This window comes from Strix aluco, chromosome 1 (genome assembly GCF_031877795.1).
Source record: "Strix aluco isolate bStrAlu1 chromosome 1, bStrAlu1.hap1, whole genome shotgun sequence".
Lineage (NCBI taxonomy): Eukaryota > Metazoa > Chordata > Aves > Strigiformes > Strigidae > Strix > Strix aluco.
In genome coordinates this window covers 115,395,415-115,411,443 of record NC_133931.1, presented here as the reverse complement: position 1 = coordinate 115,411,443, position 16,029 = coordinate 115,395,415, and the positions used below count along the sequence as shown (strand labels likewise).

The 16,029-nt window shown below is 40.8% G+C and overlaps 1 protein-coding gene across 3 annotated transcripts in view; it reads left to right on the top strand.

The window, feature by feature from the left end:
* LARP4B (La ribonucleoprotein 4B) overlaps window positions 1-7,975 on the top strand; it is a 59,909-nt gene extending 51,934 nt beyond the window's left edge. For all 3 annotated transcript variants that reach the window (XM_074831936.1, XM_074831926.1, XM_074831916.1), the window contains 3 exons: window positions 2,683-2,807; window positions 3,469-3,580; window positions 4,125-7,975. In XM_074831936.1, the coding sequence (XP_074688037.1) occupies window positions 2,683-2,807; window positions 3,469-3,580; window positions 4,125-4,406 (519 nt within the window). In that variant the 3' untranslated portion in view covers window positions 4,407-7,975. The remainder of the gene's footprint in view (window positions 1-2,682; window positions 2,808-3,468; window positions 3,581-4,124) is intronic.
* The last annotated feature ends 8,054 nt before the right edge of the window (window positions 7,976-16,029 follow it).

Genomic DNA, 16,029 nt, shown 5'->3' with positions numbered 1-16,029 from the left:
CACATATCAGGGGTGGGTAGGGAGGGTATGTGGTATTGTTGGTAAAAGGAAGAGGAAGCAGCAGGGCAGCCTGCACCTGAAGCAGTGGTTGAGCAGACAGGCCATCTATTCTGTCTCCTGCAAGTAGCAACAGGGACAACTACATTCCAGTGTTGTGTTCAGGGGGAATGTGCAGGACAGCGCCACGATAAGAGCAGTGTTTACCTTACTGTCAGCCAGTACTCCAGATCGCAGTCTGCTCTTGGCAAAGATCTATCTATTTTTAAAGTATTTTATCTCTATTTCTGAAGTGGTTTTTGACTATCGTATTTCAGGTTTTAAATATAATTCCAGCACTTGCTATTGATATTGCAGCTGAAAACCCATTGCTCCTCCCATTACAAATCTAGTACTTGCTTTGCACTGTACTTATTGTAAAGAACTTATGCTTCTTCCCTGTAGAGGCAGTCTTAATGTCAGACCCTGAGGTTTTATGATAGTGCTATGTGCTGTCACATTAAAAAGCTTCCTTCGATTTCCCAATTTCTTTTTCTGGCTTGCATGAGTTAGTCTGTACCATTGTGTGGAAGAAAGGGATTGTGCTGTCTTTCCTTGTTGGCGTTAATAAGGAATAAGATAACAGCAACTGGCTTCAAAGAGCAATTGTGTTCTACTACAAAAGTGTTTGAGTTAATGTTAGAATCTTGCCAATGTATACAGGCTGCTTTTCACCTTGATCTTAATGGTTTTTATGTCACCTGATGTAGAGTTATGAAGTGCTGAAGTAGAGTTACACAGTGCTACTCTTGTTTTATAGATGGGCAAGTCTGGTGTACAGAAGCTGAGTGAACTTAGGTTGTATAATTTCCAACAATTGTTATCCAAGCATCATATATTTATGCTCTTTGCTTTGTGGTGCTCTTCCTGATGTAGCTCTGGGAAATAGCAGGTGTTAATCATCCCACATTTCCTAACTAGGAAATTGTAGTGTTACTGGATCAGGGGCTGAGTGGTTTGGCCTAGGAACAGCACTTGCATTTCTGCTTGACTTGAAGCTATTCACTCTTAACCATGTACCTACAAGTTTTGATAAACTTGGGCCAGAATGCTGAGCAACGTGCAATTTCAAGCTTTTGCACACACTATTACAGTGAGTAAAACTACAGAAGCTGTTCTTTTATTTCTAAACATCCACTTTTTATGGTTTTACTTTTACTTTGAGTAAAACTAGGCTTGGATCTACTGCAGTAATCTGTGCTGCCTGATTTAAGACAATGTCATCAAATGCCATTTTCCTTTCTAACAATGACCACAGGAATCTCATATTTTATGGCCTTTGAATGGTGGCTGTGCTGGGGGAAAGGGCTGGCTATCTTGTTCCTTCTGTGCTTGTGTTGTCCCATTGCTCTCCCTTCTGCTTACCAGAATCTGTTCTTGTTCTAGAGTCAGACAGGTCAGAAGCAATACAAAAAACGTAGCACACTTGAAAATGAAGTCGTTACGAATGTCAGAAATATGTATTTTAAAGATACAAAGTCATCTTTCTCTTTTGTGACAATTTAAATTCATGCGTGCATCTTGAACCTATTTGGCCTTTATCTGGAAGCACAGTATCACTTGGCACTAGCAGAATCTTTTGAGGGCTATGGAAAAAGCCTCTCTTGCTTGGTGGCAGATCACACTATAGCATAAGAAAGGGAGTTTTAAATGGTGGTCATATCCTAGTTCACAAAAACTTTAGTGTTGTGGAGGGTTTTTTTTAAGGTTATGGGGTTTTTTAGCACCACCTATTGGGAAGATGCAGAGTTAAAGCTTTAAGATGACAGTTCTCGGATGCGTAACTCTAGGAGACTTTTGTCCTAATAGGCTTGAGTTGGAAGGGACCTTTAAAGACCATCTAGTTCCAATCCCCCTGCCATGGGCAGGGACACCTTCCACTAGACCAGGTTGCTCAAAGCCCCGTCCAACCTGGCCTTGAACACTGCCAGGGAGGGGGCAGCCACAACTTCTCTGGGCAACCAGTGCCAGTGTCTCACCACCCTCACAGTGAAGAATTTTTTCCTTATATCTCATCTAATCTAAATCTACCCTCCTTCAGTTTAAAGCCACTACCCCTCATCCTATCCCTACACTCCCTGATAAAGAGTCCCTCCCGAACTTTCCTGTAGGCCCCCTTCAAGTACTAGAAGGCCATTAGAAGTTCGCCCTGGAGCCTTCTCTTCTCCCGGCTGAACAACTCCAACTCTCTCAGCCTGTCCTCACAGGGAGGTGCTCCAGTCCCCTGATCATCTTCGTGGCCTCCTCTGGACCCGCTCAAGCAGGTCCATGTCCTTATGTTGGGGGCCCTAGAGCTGAAAGCAGTATGTGTTTGTGAACAGGTCCAAAGCCTATTTTGTCACCAGCAGGTGCAAAATTCCCAGGTTGGAAGAAGTGGTTTTTGTCATCCAGATATATTCCAAAGGGAACTAAGCTTCCAACTTTTTGGGAAAGAGCCACAGTGTGTGATTTATTTGTCTGTTTCTAAATAATTGTAAAGGAAAAAACCTATTTGTTACGATACATATGTTGGATCGTCCTGTATTTTCCTGTAGTTAACTTGCCCTTATAAATCAACTTGTAAATTGTTTGCTGGTTGTGTTAATTTTCAGGCAAACCGTATTAATTGGATATTATGATTGCCCTGTGCCTTTTTTCCTCCTTCAGAACATTAATGTGGATGCAAGTACAAACACTATTCCATCGGGTATTCCTCGAGAGCCATTGTTGCCAGTTTCTTCTACATTGCCCAGGACATTTGAAAGGTCTCCTTCGCCATCCCAGTCTTCTGAGTAAGCACTTAATTACATGGCTGTAATTATTCTACTGTGAATCACGTTTGCATTTTCTGTCATCAGAAGGCTAGGTGGAACACTGTAAATAGCTATTAAAATTTTAATTAGTGAAAGAAATAATATTTTGTTGTAATTGTAGTAAATGCAATAAAGCTTAATTTCTGAACAATATCATAACAGTGATTCAGTCATAATAGTCATTCAGCAGACAAAAGTTTAGTGTTGTGTTTTAGTCTCTGCAAGTATTTAAAAGTCTAATGAATGACTTACTGTCTTGTATTTAGATAGCTTTGAAGCATAGAGAGTAAACCCACGATCCTGTGGACAGTACCGTTGTCCATACAATAAAGTTTTCAGTAAGACTTTATTTGGAACCTACAAATCAAATTGAGGTGTTTGAGTAACAGGAGTAAGATAACTGAAGAAACAACTGCTATCAGAATGTCACAAATTACAGGTAGTGTCAAGTTCCACAGGAATACATATTTTTTTTTAATATTTGATAGCATTTGTAAATGCAATCCTAGTCATAATGTGCTAGGCAAATTATAGCTATAACTTCTTATAGTTAAATATAGTTTTAGACCCATTATTACATCATTCATCTATCTTGAAGTTTCACTTTTCATGAGCCTTGCTTCCTGCTGGATGCTTACAGGGACTCCAAGGTTGTGGATAAACAGCAGAGAGAGACACAGAGTACAGAAAGGCTTTCTTCTTCCACACTCAGTACTGCATGTAAATCGGTACAAGTCAATGGGGCTGCCATAGTAAGTGACCTTATTACTTCGCTTTTCACTTAATGATCCAGTTTGATGCATTTAACAGAATATTGCTTCTGTTGTTACCCAGTGTTGCTTAATCATGTGAGCTCAGCATCCTTAAATTTGCATATTGGTGGCTTCATGATTTCTTGTGTGATACAATTATGCGATTAACAGTGCACAGGTGTTTGAGAACTTGGTGAATGATAGCTCTTTATCTGAATTCTTTTCTTGGTAGTATCCTTGAGGTAGAAGCATTAATGCATACGTTGATATTCATCATCTTTCAGCTGCTACAGAGTTCGCTTGAATTGAAGTATTTTGCCCTATCATAGTATCCTGTTTTTCTGGCCTACTGTTTTGCATTTCACGTTGTCTTGAACCTTGTTGTCTGTACAGCTTTTGTAAACTTCATACTCAAGTCATCATCTGCATATTTTAGAGCAGTAGTCTTTTGAGACAAAGACTTTACCTTTTTTGTTCATACAAGTAACTGATTTTTCCTCAGGATGCTTTAACTCTGCTTTCCTGTTTGCTTTCGATTTCACAGGAACTGCGAAAGCCTAGTTACGCAGAAATTTGCCAGAGAACAACTAAGGATCCTCCTACATTGCAACCCCAGAAAGAACAGAAGCCAAACACTGTAGCATGTGGGAAAGAAGAAAGAAAGCCCACAGAAACAATAGAGAAAAACAGAGAACCTCCTCCTGCAAAGTCACATCCTGGACAACCCAAAGACCAGAGGAGACAGTCAGGACGCAGATCGTCCCCTCCAGCCATTGGCAAACGCTTAAATAAAGAACAGAATACTCCTCCAAAATCTCCTCAGTGAACCTAACACCTAGGAGGGATTCCAAAAGAGGTCTGCTTCCCACAAATTAAACCCATGTTCCCACTAAGATATCTGAGAATGAGTTGCTGGTTAGGAGCTTGCAGTGATACAAGGCATATAATAATGCCTGCAAGTTATTTTTCTGTGAAGTACTTTTTCCCCTCTTGAACAAACATTCTATTTTTTCTGGATATTTCTGGATAGTTGTTCTAAACCTTACATTTAGGTTGGTGCTTAATTGGAGGTGAAGCTTAGTGTGATTATTTTTTTTCAAGATGTAAAATATTTGTCTTTAAGAAAATCAACTTTTTATTAAGCCTCTCTGTGGCTGTGTGAGTGCAAGCTCTGTATAGTGAGTTTTTTCTAAACTGTTAAGCAGAAACGTGCTGCTGCAATATTTTTAATAAACTGGTCTGCAAGTACATATCTAAAGTGTCCAAAAGACTGATAACGGCAGCTAGTGTGTAGAGTGCAAGGAAGTAGATATATTTTACAAATTAGTATGTGACCTTGAAGATTTTTTTATTGGGCTGCTGTACTAAGTGTCAGCAAATGAACTTGCACTTTTAGGTTAAAAGAGTAGTTGTTTCTAGCATTTTAAAGAATTTAATTTTTTTTGATGTTTTTGCACACACAAAATGAATCCTATGGAGCACCGTAGTGGTCTTTCTGAAATACTTCCTTTCTTGACTTACTGCAAGCAAGTAACCATCTTCTCACTCCAGAATAAAAATGATGTTATAATTTGCAAATACAAAGCACATTGTGAATAGAAAGAATTAAGTCTGTGAGCTTCTATGGTGGTGAAGCCTGTTAGTGGATGTTATCAGGAGAAAGCACTGTAGCCTTCTTGTGATAACCTTAGCTTCCCTGTACTTGTAAGGGAGTTAACTGAGTCAGCGCTGTATGTTCTGGTTACCCCTGTGCTCTCTGTAGACTTTTTTTTAAACTCTGCCCCAAGTGCTCTTTGAAAGAGTTCATATCTTGGTCAGCCTTGTGTTGACATCTTCCTGTAACTACAAGCATTGGCATACAGATTTAAATTTTTTCAAGACGTGAGATAATGGTGTTTGTTTTGTGTGGTGGAGGAAGAGATCCCTGATATTTACCTCTGGGATGAGGTTTCTCACACTTATTTACTTTAGAAGTGATGCGCTTTCTGAAGGACAAGGATGCACTAAATTAGCGAGTTTCTTATAAAGTTGAATATAAATTATTTTTGTTTTAAAATGCCTAAAGTTTTTCTTTAAGTGTTTAAACTGCAGGAAGTTCAGACAAAACTCATTCCTGCTGACTATGACAGTACAGTTTATTCCACAAAAATGTTTATTTAAACAACTGATTTTTTTAAAGAATTATTTCCATCCAATATTTAAAGACTTGAATTTTATTTAAACTTGAAAATGACTTTGCCTTAACTTTTGTACAAGACAGCTTAGAGTTAATGAGGTCTGACCCCGTGGAGGGTTAGCGTGAGTGGAATACAGAATTACTCAGTTACAGTATGTATCTATTGTCACTGGTCTTACTGGGTAAACATACTGTAGTACAGGAACTAGCAGCAGTTTTTGTAATATACCTTAAAGATCTTAAACAGTTGATCTTTTTCAGATTGTTGAAAAACCTGTAAATGCAAATAGTCAATACTGTATTAAATATGTGCACTTGGAAGTGTGTGCTTTGCTTGTACAGTTGTAAATAATCAGAACATATAAAAAGGTACCCTAAAGAAAAAAATCTGATAAAAATTATTGATATTATAAATGTTGCTGTTGAGCTGGATGTAGATAAACTAAATGTTGTGGTTTGAATATTACTTTAATTTGTTGTTTTCTTTTTCTTATTTTATTCTGGTGTGCTGAACTGACTCTGCCTCTTCACTGCAAAAGGGAAATGAAACGAAAGTCTTATTTGAAAGCCCTCAAATGTTTTCCTAAGTCCCTCTAAAAACAAGTGATTTAACCAATTCAGAAGTGTTCTGCAGTGTAAATAGTGAATTTCAGCAGTCAAACTATAATTTCAAGACCTTAATAAAATCAAATCTAATTGGAAAAACTTTAGACTGCTACAGAAATACACACTGAAGCTTACTTGTCTGCTTTCAAGAATATCAGTGCTTTCCTTAGTGTATGATTCATAGAACTGTAAAGTAACTATAGAAATTGACTCCTGCTAAATTTCCTATTACAAGCATCAATTGGTAACTAGTTGACCTTTTAAATCCAGCCCATTGTATGCTGCAGAATTGGTCAAAATAGGGCATGTTGGAATCTGTTGATTTTTCTTGTTTAAAAAGTGAACTTTGTGAATGCTGTGGGAGGAGATAGGACTCTGACATTACCAAAACTGCTCAACTAGTTCTGTCATTGGATTTTTAATATGCTTCTCCTTTCCCCAGTGGCAGTGAAAATGGTGGCTAGATTTGTGTATGGTTTAGGCCAGCTGTATGATTCATTTTGTTTGTCTGCTGCAAGTGAAAGGCTTACCAGCTGCAAACAATCACAAGTGGTTCCTTACAGCGACTGTGTACAGCTAGTCATAATACTCAACTGGTACCTAAGGTAATATATTGAGACCAGCGGGATGTGTTGTGCTGTTCTAATGTATTCTGCTGCCATTTGTGCTAGGTCAATACACTGTAATTACTGCTTACCCAGCAACAGTCTGTTGCATCGAAAGTTTAAACCTTCCTCTGATGTGGTTTTTATAGCTTTTTTTAAAAACAAAGAAAGTGACACGCCAAATAGCTGTGTAATATACAACTTATCCTTACTGCATTTTACTTCTAGATTATTTTTTTCCACTCAGTGACAAAATGGAGTTTTCAGAGTAGAATTGTGAAGTTGCATGCAGACTGTTGCTATGATACAGAGAGATTAGAATGTGGCTTTTAAAATGAGAAACCTCCCAAAAGCAGTAGCTGAGTTAAAGGTTCAGGGATACAGTAATTAAAATTGGCATTTTACCCTGTAGGACTGTGTGGTGATGTTTTTCATTTTGAAAACAAGTCAAAATAGGATCTGAGACTCTTCTTCCAGGAATTTAAGAAAAACAGAGGTTGCTTTTAAAACTTAACGTTGTTTCAGATCAGTCCCCCACCATGACGCTGTCACTTGCCACTTAGAAATCTGTGAACAGTGGCAAATTTTTTACGTTGCTGCGTTATCCTTCAAAGACTTCAGCAGTTGGCATAGAAAGGCCCTTGTCTGAGTGTGCTGCAGTGTATCACGAGCAACAGCTGACTGTAATGGTGCATACCTATCTCTGTATCTCCTTCAGCTAGCTACAGTTAGGGATTTTTATGTGCTTTGTAACCTATTACACTAATAGCAGCAGACAATCGAAGATTTCTAAGGAGACCTAACAGCTGCCAATTCACGAAACAGAAGTGTAATATGGGAGCCTTCTTGAGGGTTTTTGTTTTTGTTCTTCTTCCATTAAGACTGGAATCAAACTTACATGTAAACTATCAGTAATTTAAGTTTCCTTTTGTGTCATAAAATGTAAAACTGTCTAATTTGAAAAAAAATATGTAGGTTATGAAAAATAAAGATTTAGGCACTCTTGAATTCCTGATTTTTTTAATTAAACCTCTCTTCAGCAGTATTTTTCATTACCCTTGGTCTTTTGCTCCCATTTTTGGAAATTGTCTATTTCTAATTTTGGGAAAAAAAATATTTGCTTGCTTGACTGTTCAGCGCAGCTGTTGTAACCATCACCTAAGGCTATGTAGCAGCAGCAAGAACACCTATAATACAACTCTGAAGGCAGCAATATCTCTATTAGGTAACTATGGTTAACGTTTTTAAAACAAAAAAAGCTGATGTGATGTTTTGTTTACTAGAGTTTATCATCATTAGTGATTTACTCAAATTATTAGATAAGGTGTTGACTTGGTCTTAAATGTGGATTTTAACATTTAGGTTAGTGCTTTGGTTGCATGGGTCTTGAATCTGGAGATGTCCTGGGATTATTTTTGGCTTTGGCTGGCTTTAGAGGTTATTCTGGTCATGCCTCTAGGAAGGAACAACTTCTGGAATATCCTCCTTCTGAGTAAAAGATCTATGTTGGAAATACTTTTAACCTTTTTTCCTTTTTTTTAGGTTTGTTTCTCATTCAGCTATATCTGACCAAGTTTAACAATGGATGTCAGCATGGAAGTGTTAACGGTTACTGTGTTTTTAAGCATCTTGAAGTATTGCAGTATTATTCTTCAGGCTGGATGTTCTGTAAGCTTCTGGACAGGTTAGGGTGCTTGCTGCTTTATTCCCCCTCTACTGTCTGCTCAACAGAGTAGAGCAACACAGGAATACCAGTGTACACCGGGCACTGCAAGTTTCTCCATGTTAGAAAAGTCAGTTAAACATTAGGTTTCAGCAGTGACGTGGAATACAAGTAGTTGAAGACGACCAGTTTTCACTTCAGCATGGAGTATCCTGTTCTGCCCTTGGAACTTGGTTTTCTATTACTTCACATGTAAAAATGCATGGAAATTTGTCAGCAATATTGCCATAATGCTAGTGTGGCTCTTCAGGACCACCCCAGCTTTGGCAGAAATCAAGGATTTACTTGTTCACACAACAAAATTGAGCAGTGTTCCCTTTGTGCTAGTTTTCCCCAATACAAAGTGATATTTGATGGCTGCACCAATGCTCATGTTGAACAAATTGTTTTGTTTCCTCTTGGGCATGAGGAGAAAGAATGAATATGGAAGATTACATGCAATTGAGTATCCAGAAATTACGTATTATGACAGAAACTGACTCATTGCATTTTGATTGTAGGGCTTCTTCAGAAAAAAAATTTCTGAAGTTTTAGGTTTTTCAATATGCTTTCACTTTACAAACCTCTGGAAGTTAAAACCTCCTATTCTGTTGATTATTATACACAGGCTTTTGAGTGCAACCGCTTAAGTCAGGGAAGTGGTTGAATTTCAAATTTTGCTGGTTTATAGGTGGGAGTAATGTTACCCGCTTCATCTTTGCTTTCAAGAGAATAAACTGTGTAGCAGTATAGACCCCTGGTGCCATCTGGTTACAGTAGCTCAGTTACTGCAACATCCACTCCCAGCATGGGTATACATCTTTCATATATTTCAGTGTTCAACTGAAGTTGATCAGGTAGAAATTTGCTCTTACTGAAGTGGTGTGTGGAATACTGTTACTGAACTGTTATGCCAAATAAGCACAAAAATGCTGTGAAGAGGCTGGCCTACCTGAGCTGTGCCATGTCCTTCCTGTCTGTTGGCTCAGCAAGCTGGCCTGTCTGAAAAGTAGCTGAGAAAAGAGGATTTTTTGGAATAGGTCAGAAGCTGTTGTACCATCAGTGGACTGGAGGAGGGGACAGGAATACGCAATCAGTGCCCAGAGGAGACTGGTGTGGTAATGGTCCTGGCAGGGACAGTGTCTCAACATCAGCTGAATCAAACTGAGTATTTATACAATTAGCATATGATGAATGGAAGGTAAAAGGTCTTGGCTTGCTTTCTCAGGTGAACATGGCTCAACTCATAAACCCTTGTTTTCACAATGGGGAGAAGGGGTCTGGGTTTTGCTTTAGCCTTTTTGATTATTCTTATGTACGAGCTGTAGATGTGTTAAATCTTAAATCTATCTCATGGTGATAAACTACTAGAAGTCTTTGTGCATCATCTTGTCGCAACTGGCTTGGGAGCACTTCATTGTTTCACAAAACGGAGGGCAAAGCGTGTATGTGCAGGGGGAAGGGAGTCTAAGATAAAATCGCCCACTAATCTCTCTTAAATTCTCATCAGTTTGAAGAGCAAATTGCTTTGTGTGCTTGTGTTACGCACGTACGGTGCGGAAACCACCCTGCAGTCTGATAGCTTTACATCCCATTTACTGTAGGCAGATGGTGTCTGCAGAGTAGTAAATCTACCATGGCTAAGGATGCTCTGAGGAAGGAGGGATAAACTGATGAATTTAGAGTTGTAAAACATACCAAAGCTGGAAAGATGTATGAAATGTACATGGATGGAATTATTGATACCTAATGAAATGTGTCTAATGCCTTCCAAAACTGGAGCCAAAGGCATACGTATGCTTGCTATGCAGCTTGAGATGTCAGTCCAGGCAGAGGGAGTGAGTGAGTTTCAGCAGGTCTAGTCTGTCTGTCTCATCTCCAAGGCTGGGAGTGTTTTCCAGGAACCTACAGTTCATAGGCACACATGAGAAATCTTTGTTGTTCTTGCTTTTTTGTCTCTGATTTCAACTTACTTATCTTGGGGTTAGGATGTCAGCATGCAGCTCGTTCAGCAGAGCCAGCTGTGCGCTGCAGTGCCTCGCACTCCCACCAGCCAGCCCTGCATCGTGTGGGAGGCAGCTGGGACCTCACTGGGCAGGAGGGTGGGAGGATGCACTCTGTGGGGCGAACAGAGGTTTGGAGATGGGCAGTTAAATAGGATCTCTGAGGGAGAAGGCCTGGTTGCTAAATGACACTTCTCAGGGACCCACAGTGTCTGGGCCTAGCCTTGCCTATGCAGTCTCTTACTCCTCTGCAAGGAGGAATGTGATTTCTATCTTGTTTCCCTTTAGAAGTAGGATGTGTAAGATTTTTTTTTATTTTAGTCACTTTCCCTCTCATGGTATATTACTATCTTTTCTGGTGATTTCAGTGTTCTCATTCTGGAGAGCTGCATCACTTGTGGAAGATGGCAGCTGTTCCCTGCTCCTAAGAATTACACCTATTTTCAGAAATACAATAGGCTCAGCATTTTGTAACATTTCAGTCTGGAGTTTTTATTTTTTTGTCCCAGTTGTTAAAACAAATTTGCTACTTCGAGGATTGTCTTGATATGTGTTGATTCTTAGGCCCTAGGTTCCCCAACTATAATGTATACAGTAAATTAAAAAAAAAATATGCTCTTTGAATATTTATAGCTGTTGCTGGGTTTATGGTGTTTGTCTAATACCAAGTTCTTCATTTCTATGTTTGCTGGAATCTGTAGCCTTCTTACATTCTGGCAAATGCTAGTTTCATCTTCTCTAGTGTGACTCACGGTGGTACTGAGGGAAGATGCCTGCCTTGAAGCTCTTGGAGAGACCTGTTGATTCAGACAGTAGACCCTGAAGTGACCAATTTGCTAGAATCATTTTCTAGGGGATTTGATTGCTTAGACTGGCAATCAGATGCTTCCTTGGTAGCAAATCCTGTTTCATATCAAGCTTTGTACTTTACTTTTCATTTGAATTGGCTCTTTCCATGGAGACCTAAGCTCAGCCATGCTGGCTGCCATCCTGTGTCCTGATGCGTGCTTTCATCCTAGGCTAGAAAATCTGAAGGCAGCTGCACTGGGTTGGATACGTGGAAATTAGGTGCCAGGTTTGATGTACCCTGAGTTTGAAAATCAAAGAAACAAGAGATGCTCTTTAGAACTGTTTTTTAGTTCTGATATGGAAAAGAGGATATAGGTACCACAAGTGGTTCCAGAATGGGAAGGTAGGGAAGTTCAGCGGAGCTGGACTTAGCAGGCCACACAAACAGCGCACTGCATGCTTCCCTGTTCAGCCATAGCAAGTGCTGTTGTGGCAGCGGTTCTGATATCCCAGGACGTAGCAGACATTAGTATTGTTTTGGTGTGAAAAGCCTCTACTTTGTTTCTGCATCAAATGATATAGAATTGTCTGAAACCTGATCTACTAACCCTTTTTCCTGTAACTTCAAGCTATAGCTTCTATTGAGGGTTGCTCTTTAACTCTTAAGAGGGTGGGTTACTCATGTTTATCTATTGTATTGTTGGCCACAATATATCAAAGACTCATTTTGTTCACCTGAATGTTGTAGTCTCGGTGATCTTGACAGACTGGAGAAATGGGACAACAGAAATGTTAAGAAGTTTGACAAAGGGATGTGCAAAGTCCTGCCCCTAGTGAGGAATAACCCCATGCACCTGGGGGGTAACCAGCTGGAAAGCAGCTTTGTAGAAAAGGCCCTGGGGAGTCCAGGTGGTCAACAAGTTGGACATGAGCCAGGACTGTGCCCTTACAGGACAGAAGATCTATGGCATCCTGGGCTGCGCTAGGAGGAACGCTGCCAGCGGGTCAAGGGAGGTAATCCTTCCCTCTGCTGAGCGCTGATGAGGCCACACCTGGGCTACCAGGTCCAGTGTTGGGCTCCCCAGTCCAAAAAGAGTCATGGACATACTGGAGTGAGTCAGTGAAGGGTTGTGAATATGATTAAGGCATTTGGAGCACCTGTCACACAACGAGTCTGAAAGCTGGGACTGTTCAACCTGGGGGAGACAGCACAGAGACCTTACCCATGTGTACAAATACCTGATGGGGGAAGTAAAGATGATGGAGACAGAATCTTCCCAGTGGTGCCCAGTGATGGGATAAGAGACAGTGGGCACAAACTGAAACATGGATTCTGTTCAGGCAGAAGATACCCCTTTTTTTGCTCTAAGGGTGATTGAACACTGGTGCAGGCTGCCCAGAGAGGTTGTAGGGTCTCCATCCATGGAGATACTCAACTTGTCACCAGCTTTGAGCAGGAGTTCAGACTGGATGATCTCCAGAGGTCCCTGCCAACCTCAACCAGTCTGGGATTTTGAGACCCAGCTGCTAGCTGGGAAGGGAGACAGTCTTGCTTTGACTTAGTTATTGATAGAAAAATTCAGATCATACTGTTCGTTGTGTAATCTAATCCCCAGTGAGAGCTACTCTTAATCCTTCATGCAGAGCCCTTCAGACATGAAGTTTGGCTCCTTTGTTCTGGCTTATCAGCAGATAGTTTTCAATGTGGGTTGGGGTTTTTTTGTGCCATATTGTGAATTAACAGTTCATAATTTGATGCATTTTAACTGTTTCAAAGCTATCAACAAGTGTATGATAAAGGTGGAATCTTCTAAGGAACGTATTATTAAATAGCTTGTTTTAAAGCATCGAAATTGAATGACCAAATTTGAGTGAAAACTTACATTTCTACAGAAAATAGTAACATTTCCAATAATTTCCCCAAATCCCATCTAGCTGTTCCACTCGCATGTCAAAATGGAAGCTGAGTTACTTGGGTAGCTAGTTCTGACTATTGACCATTTTACATTTTCTATTATTGCCCTTTTAGAAGCAAAGGTAACATGAAACAATGCCTTGGATAGGTAGGGCCAAGGACTGACATAGATGCTGGTGTTTTATGGCAGCACATGGGACCTGCCACTGTCACTACTGAGTAAATACCAAGCAGTCAGAAAGTCTTGCTAGTGTGATATGGTGCTTGCATGCAGATGGGGATCTCCTTGTGCCTTCGAAGTTCTCTGAGTGTGTTCTGAGCCAGGACCTGCTTGTCTGTGAGACCTCAGTTCATGGTCAATCTTGGTGATTCACTAACGGTGTACTCCACAACCACCTTCAGGTGTTTGGCAGCATTTCCAGGAACATCTAAATGTTTTCTGGCTTGATTCCATTTCTCTAAGAACTGGTGCCTTAAAAATAAATAAAAGGTAGTGTCTGGTAAACAGAAACAAAGCAGAGTGTGGGGAAATGATGTGCTTAGCACCAGGAAGAGAATGGCAGACTTAGCCATGTGACTAGGAGCTTCTCACACTCTACGGAGACATGAGCACCGTGACTGCAAGACACTTCTCCATTGAGATGTATAAGAAGTTTTGTTGGTCTCAGCTTCTAACAATGTCTTCCCATCCCTTACCCACAGCTGCCAAGTCAGACTGAGCACAGCATGGTAAAAGCTCCCAAGCAAATGACACTAGAACTGCCTTGTAAGCAGTTAAATGGGAGACTGTGTTAGGCTGTTGCCTGCTAATACAACATAAAAGAGCAAGGAATGTGTATAAAATACGCAGATACTAAGTTATAAACTACTCGGCGGTGGTTGGCACTCAGCTTACAGATGTACATGAATTGTCTGTTTAGTCTGTGGGGATCTGATCAATAGGCAATGGAGCTTAGAGAGCTGTTCATCTGCATCTTCATCAGCTTGAGTAGCTCTTCAGGCTCCACTGAAATATGAGGACATGCAGCTTGTATTGCCACCTATAGCTGGATGTCTTGATCTGTGCACTCAATTTCATACATGAAAATAGCCAAGTGATACAATTCTTTATTAATATAAAAATATATAGCACATTTTTATTGCCCCGAGTGACAGTTAATTGATAGTCTTTGGAAGTGGCTGCAACTCATAACATATTTTTGGATTTGCTATTAAATCTTTCTGAGATGCAGATTCAGTAAAAACTGTAGGAACACAGTAATTCTGGTCTGAAGGGATCTCATGAGGTCTTTGGTCCAACACCTTGATCAAAAGAGGATCAGAGCAGGCTTCTTGGGGCATTATCCAGTTGGGCCTTGAAAACCTCCAAGGATGGTGACTGCACAACCTCTCTGGGCAATCTGCTCCAATGTTTCACTGTCCTTACACCCTTAAACCCTTGTGCCTGTTCCCTCTCATCCTCCCTCTACCCTGCTGTACAGAGTCCAGCTCTGTTTCCTTCATGGCTCCCCACAGGTATGGGGGCCTGCAGGTGAGTATCCCCAAAGCCATCCCATCTCCAGGCTGACCAGGCCCAGCTCCCTCAGCCTCTCTGCCCAAGGCCAGTGCTCCAGCCCCAACCACCTCGGTCATCTCCTCTACACTGGCTCCAGTTTGAACTGCCTCCAGTTTGCTGATGTTTTGCTTTGGTCAGGGGCCCAAAACTGGACCCAATACTCTAGCTGCAGTCTACCTTCCAGCATTTTTCCATACAAAGGAGAATAATTCTAGTTGTCTTTTGCCTTTGCATAACTGGAGACTTAGAAATGTCCACTTCTTTTAAGAGGTTGTGTAACACTTGACAAAGTCTAAAGTGAGTTATAGTGGCTGCTTATAATCCTGATCACTGCTTCTCAGGATTGAGGAGTACTTGTTGTTTGGGTTTTTCTTGTGCCCAGTGGCTGCTATTATGAGACAGTAAATTTTTGAAAGTATGGATTGCTGTCTCAGTGTAATAGGGGAAAAAGTCTAGAAGGGCTTTCAGGAAATGAGTCTATTGCCTTGCTTTTGTTCCCTCCATGCCAGACAGATTGTTATGTTTATTTCATTTCTACAGTGGAAACTACCTTCCCAAGCAATCTAGTCCAGTGTTGTCCTGTCCTTACCCTGCTCTCAGTCTCCTCCCCTCTCCCCCTTCAGCCATCCACCCTGACTCTTCTCCCTGCTCCTGTGGGACACAAGGAAGGACCCTGAACCAGGCATGAGCAGGGGCCAAGGAAAGGGCAGACAGGGAAAAGCTGAAGAAAATTGTAGTCCCAAAGAATAAGGTTTTTTGCTCCTCTTGCTGCGAGAAGGGTTTCAATACACTATACACCCCTGTGTGCCAGCAGCAGCAGAGTGCTGTGGCCAGTGATGGAGGGAGGTCACAGAGGCTGGCCCGTCATCCTGACCTGTTGCCCCACCAGCCCATCCCTGCTGGCCATGCCATCGACAAAAATGGGTGCATTTTTTTAATGTCTCTCCCAGACAGAGCTCAGGTGGCTCAGATGAGATCCTTTGACATTGAAGTAAGAGGATCATTCCCTGTTGGAATTTTAAAATCCAGTTCATAAAAAATAATGTAGTAGTTGTGCTGGTTTGCATTTCAGCTGCTATTTAAACTGGTCAAAGAGAA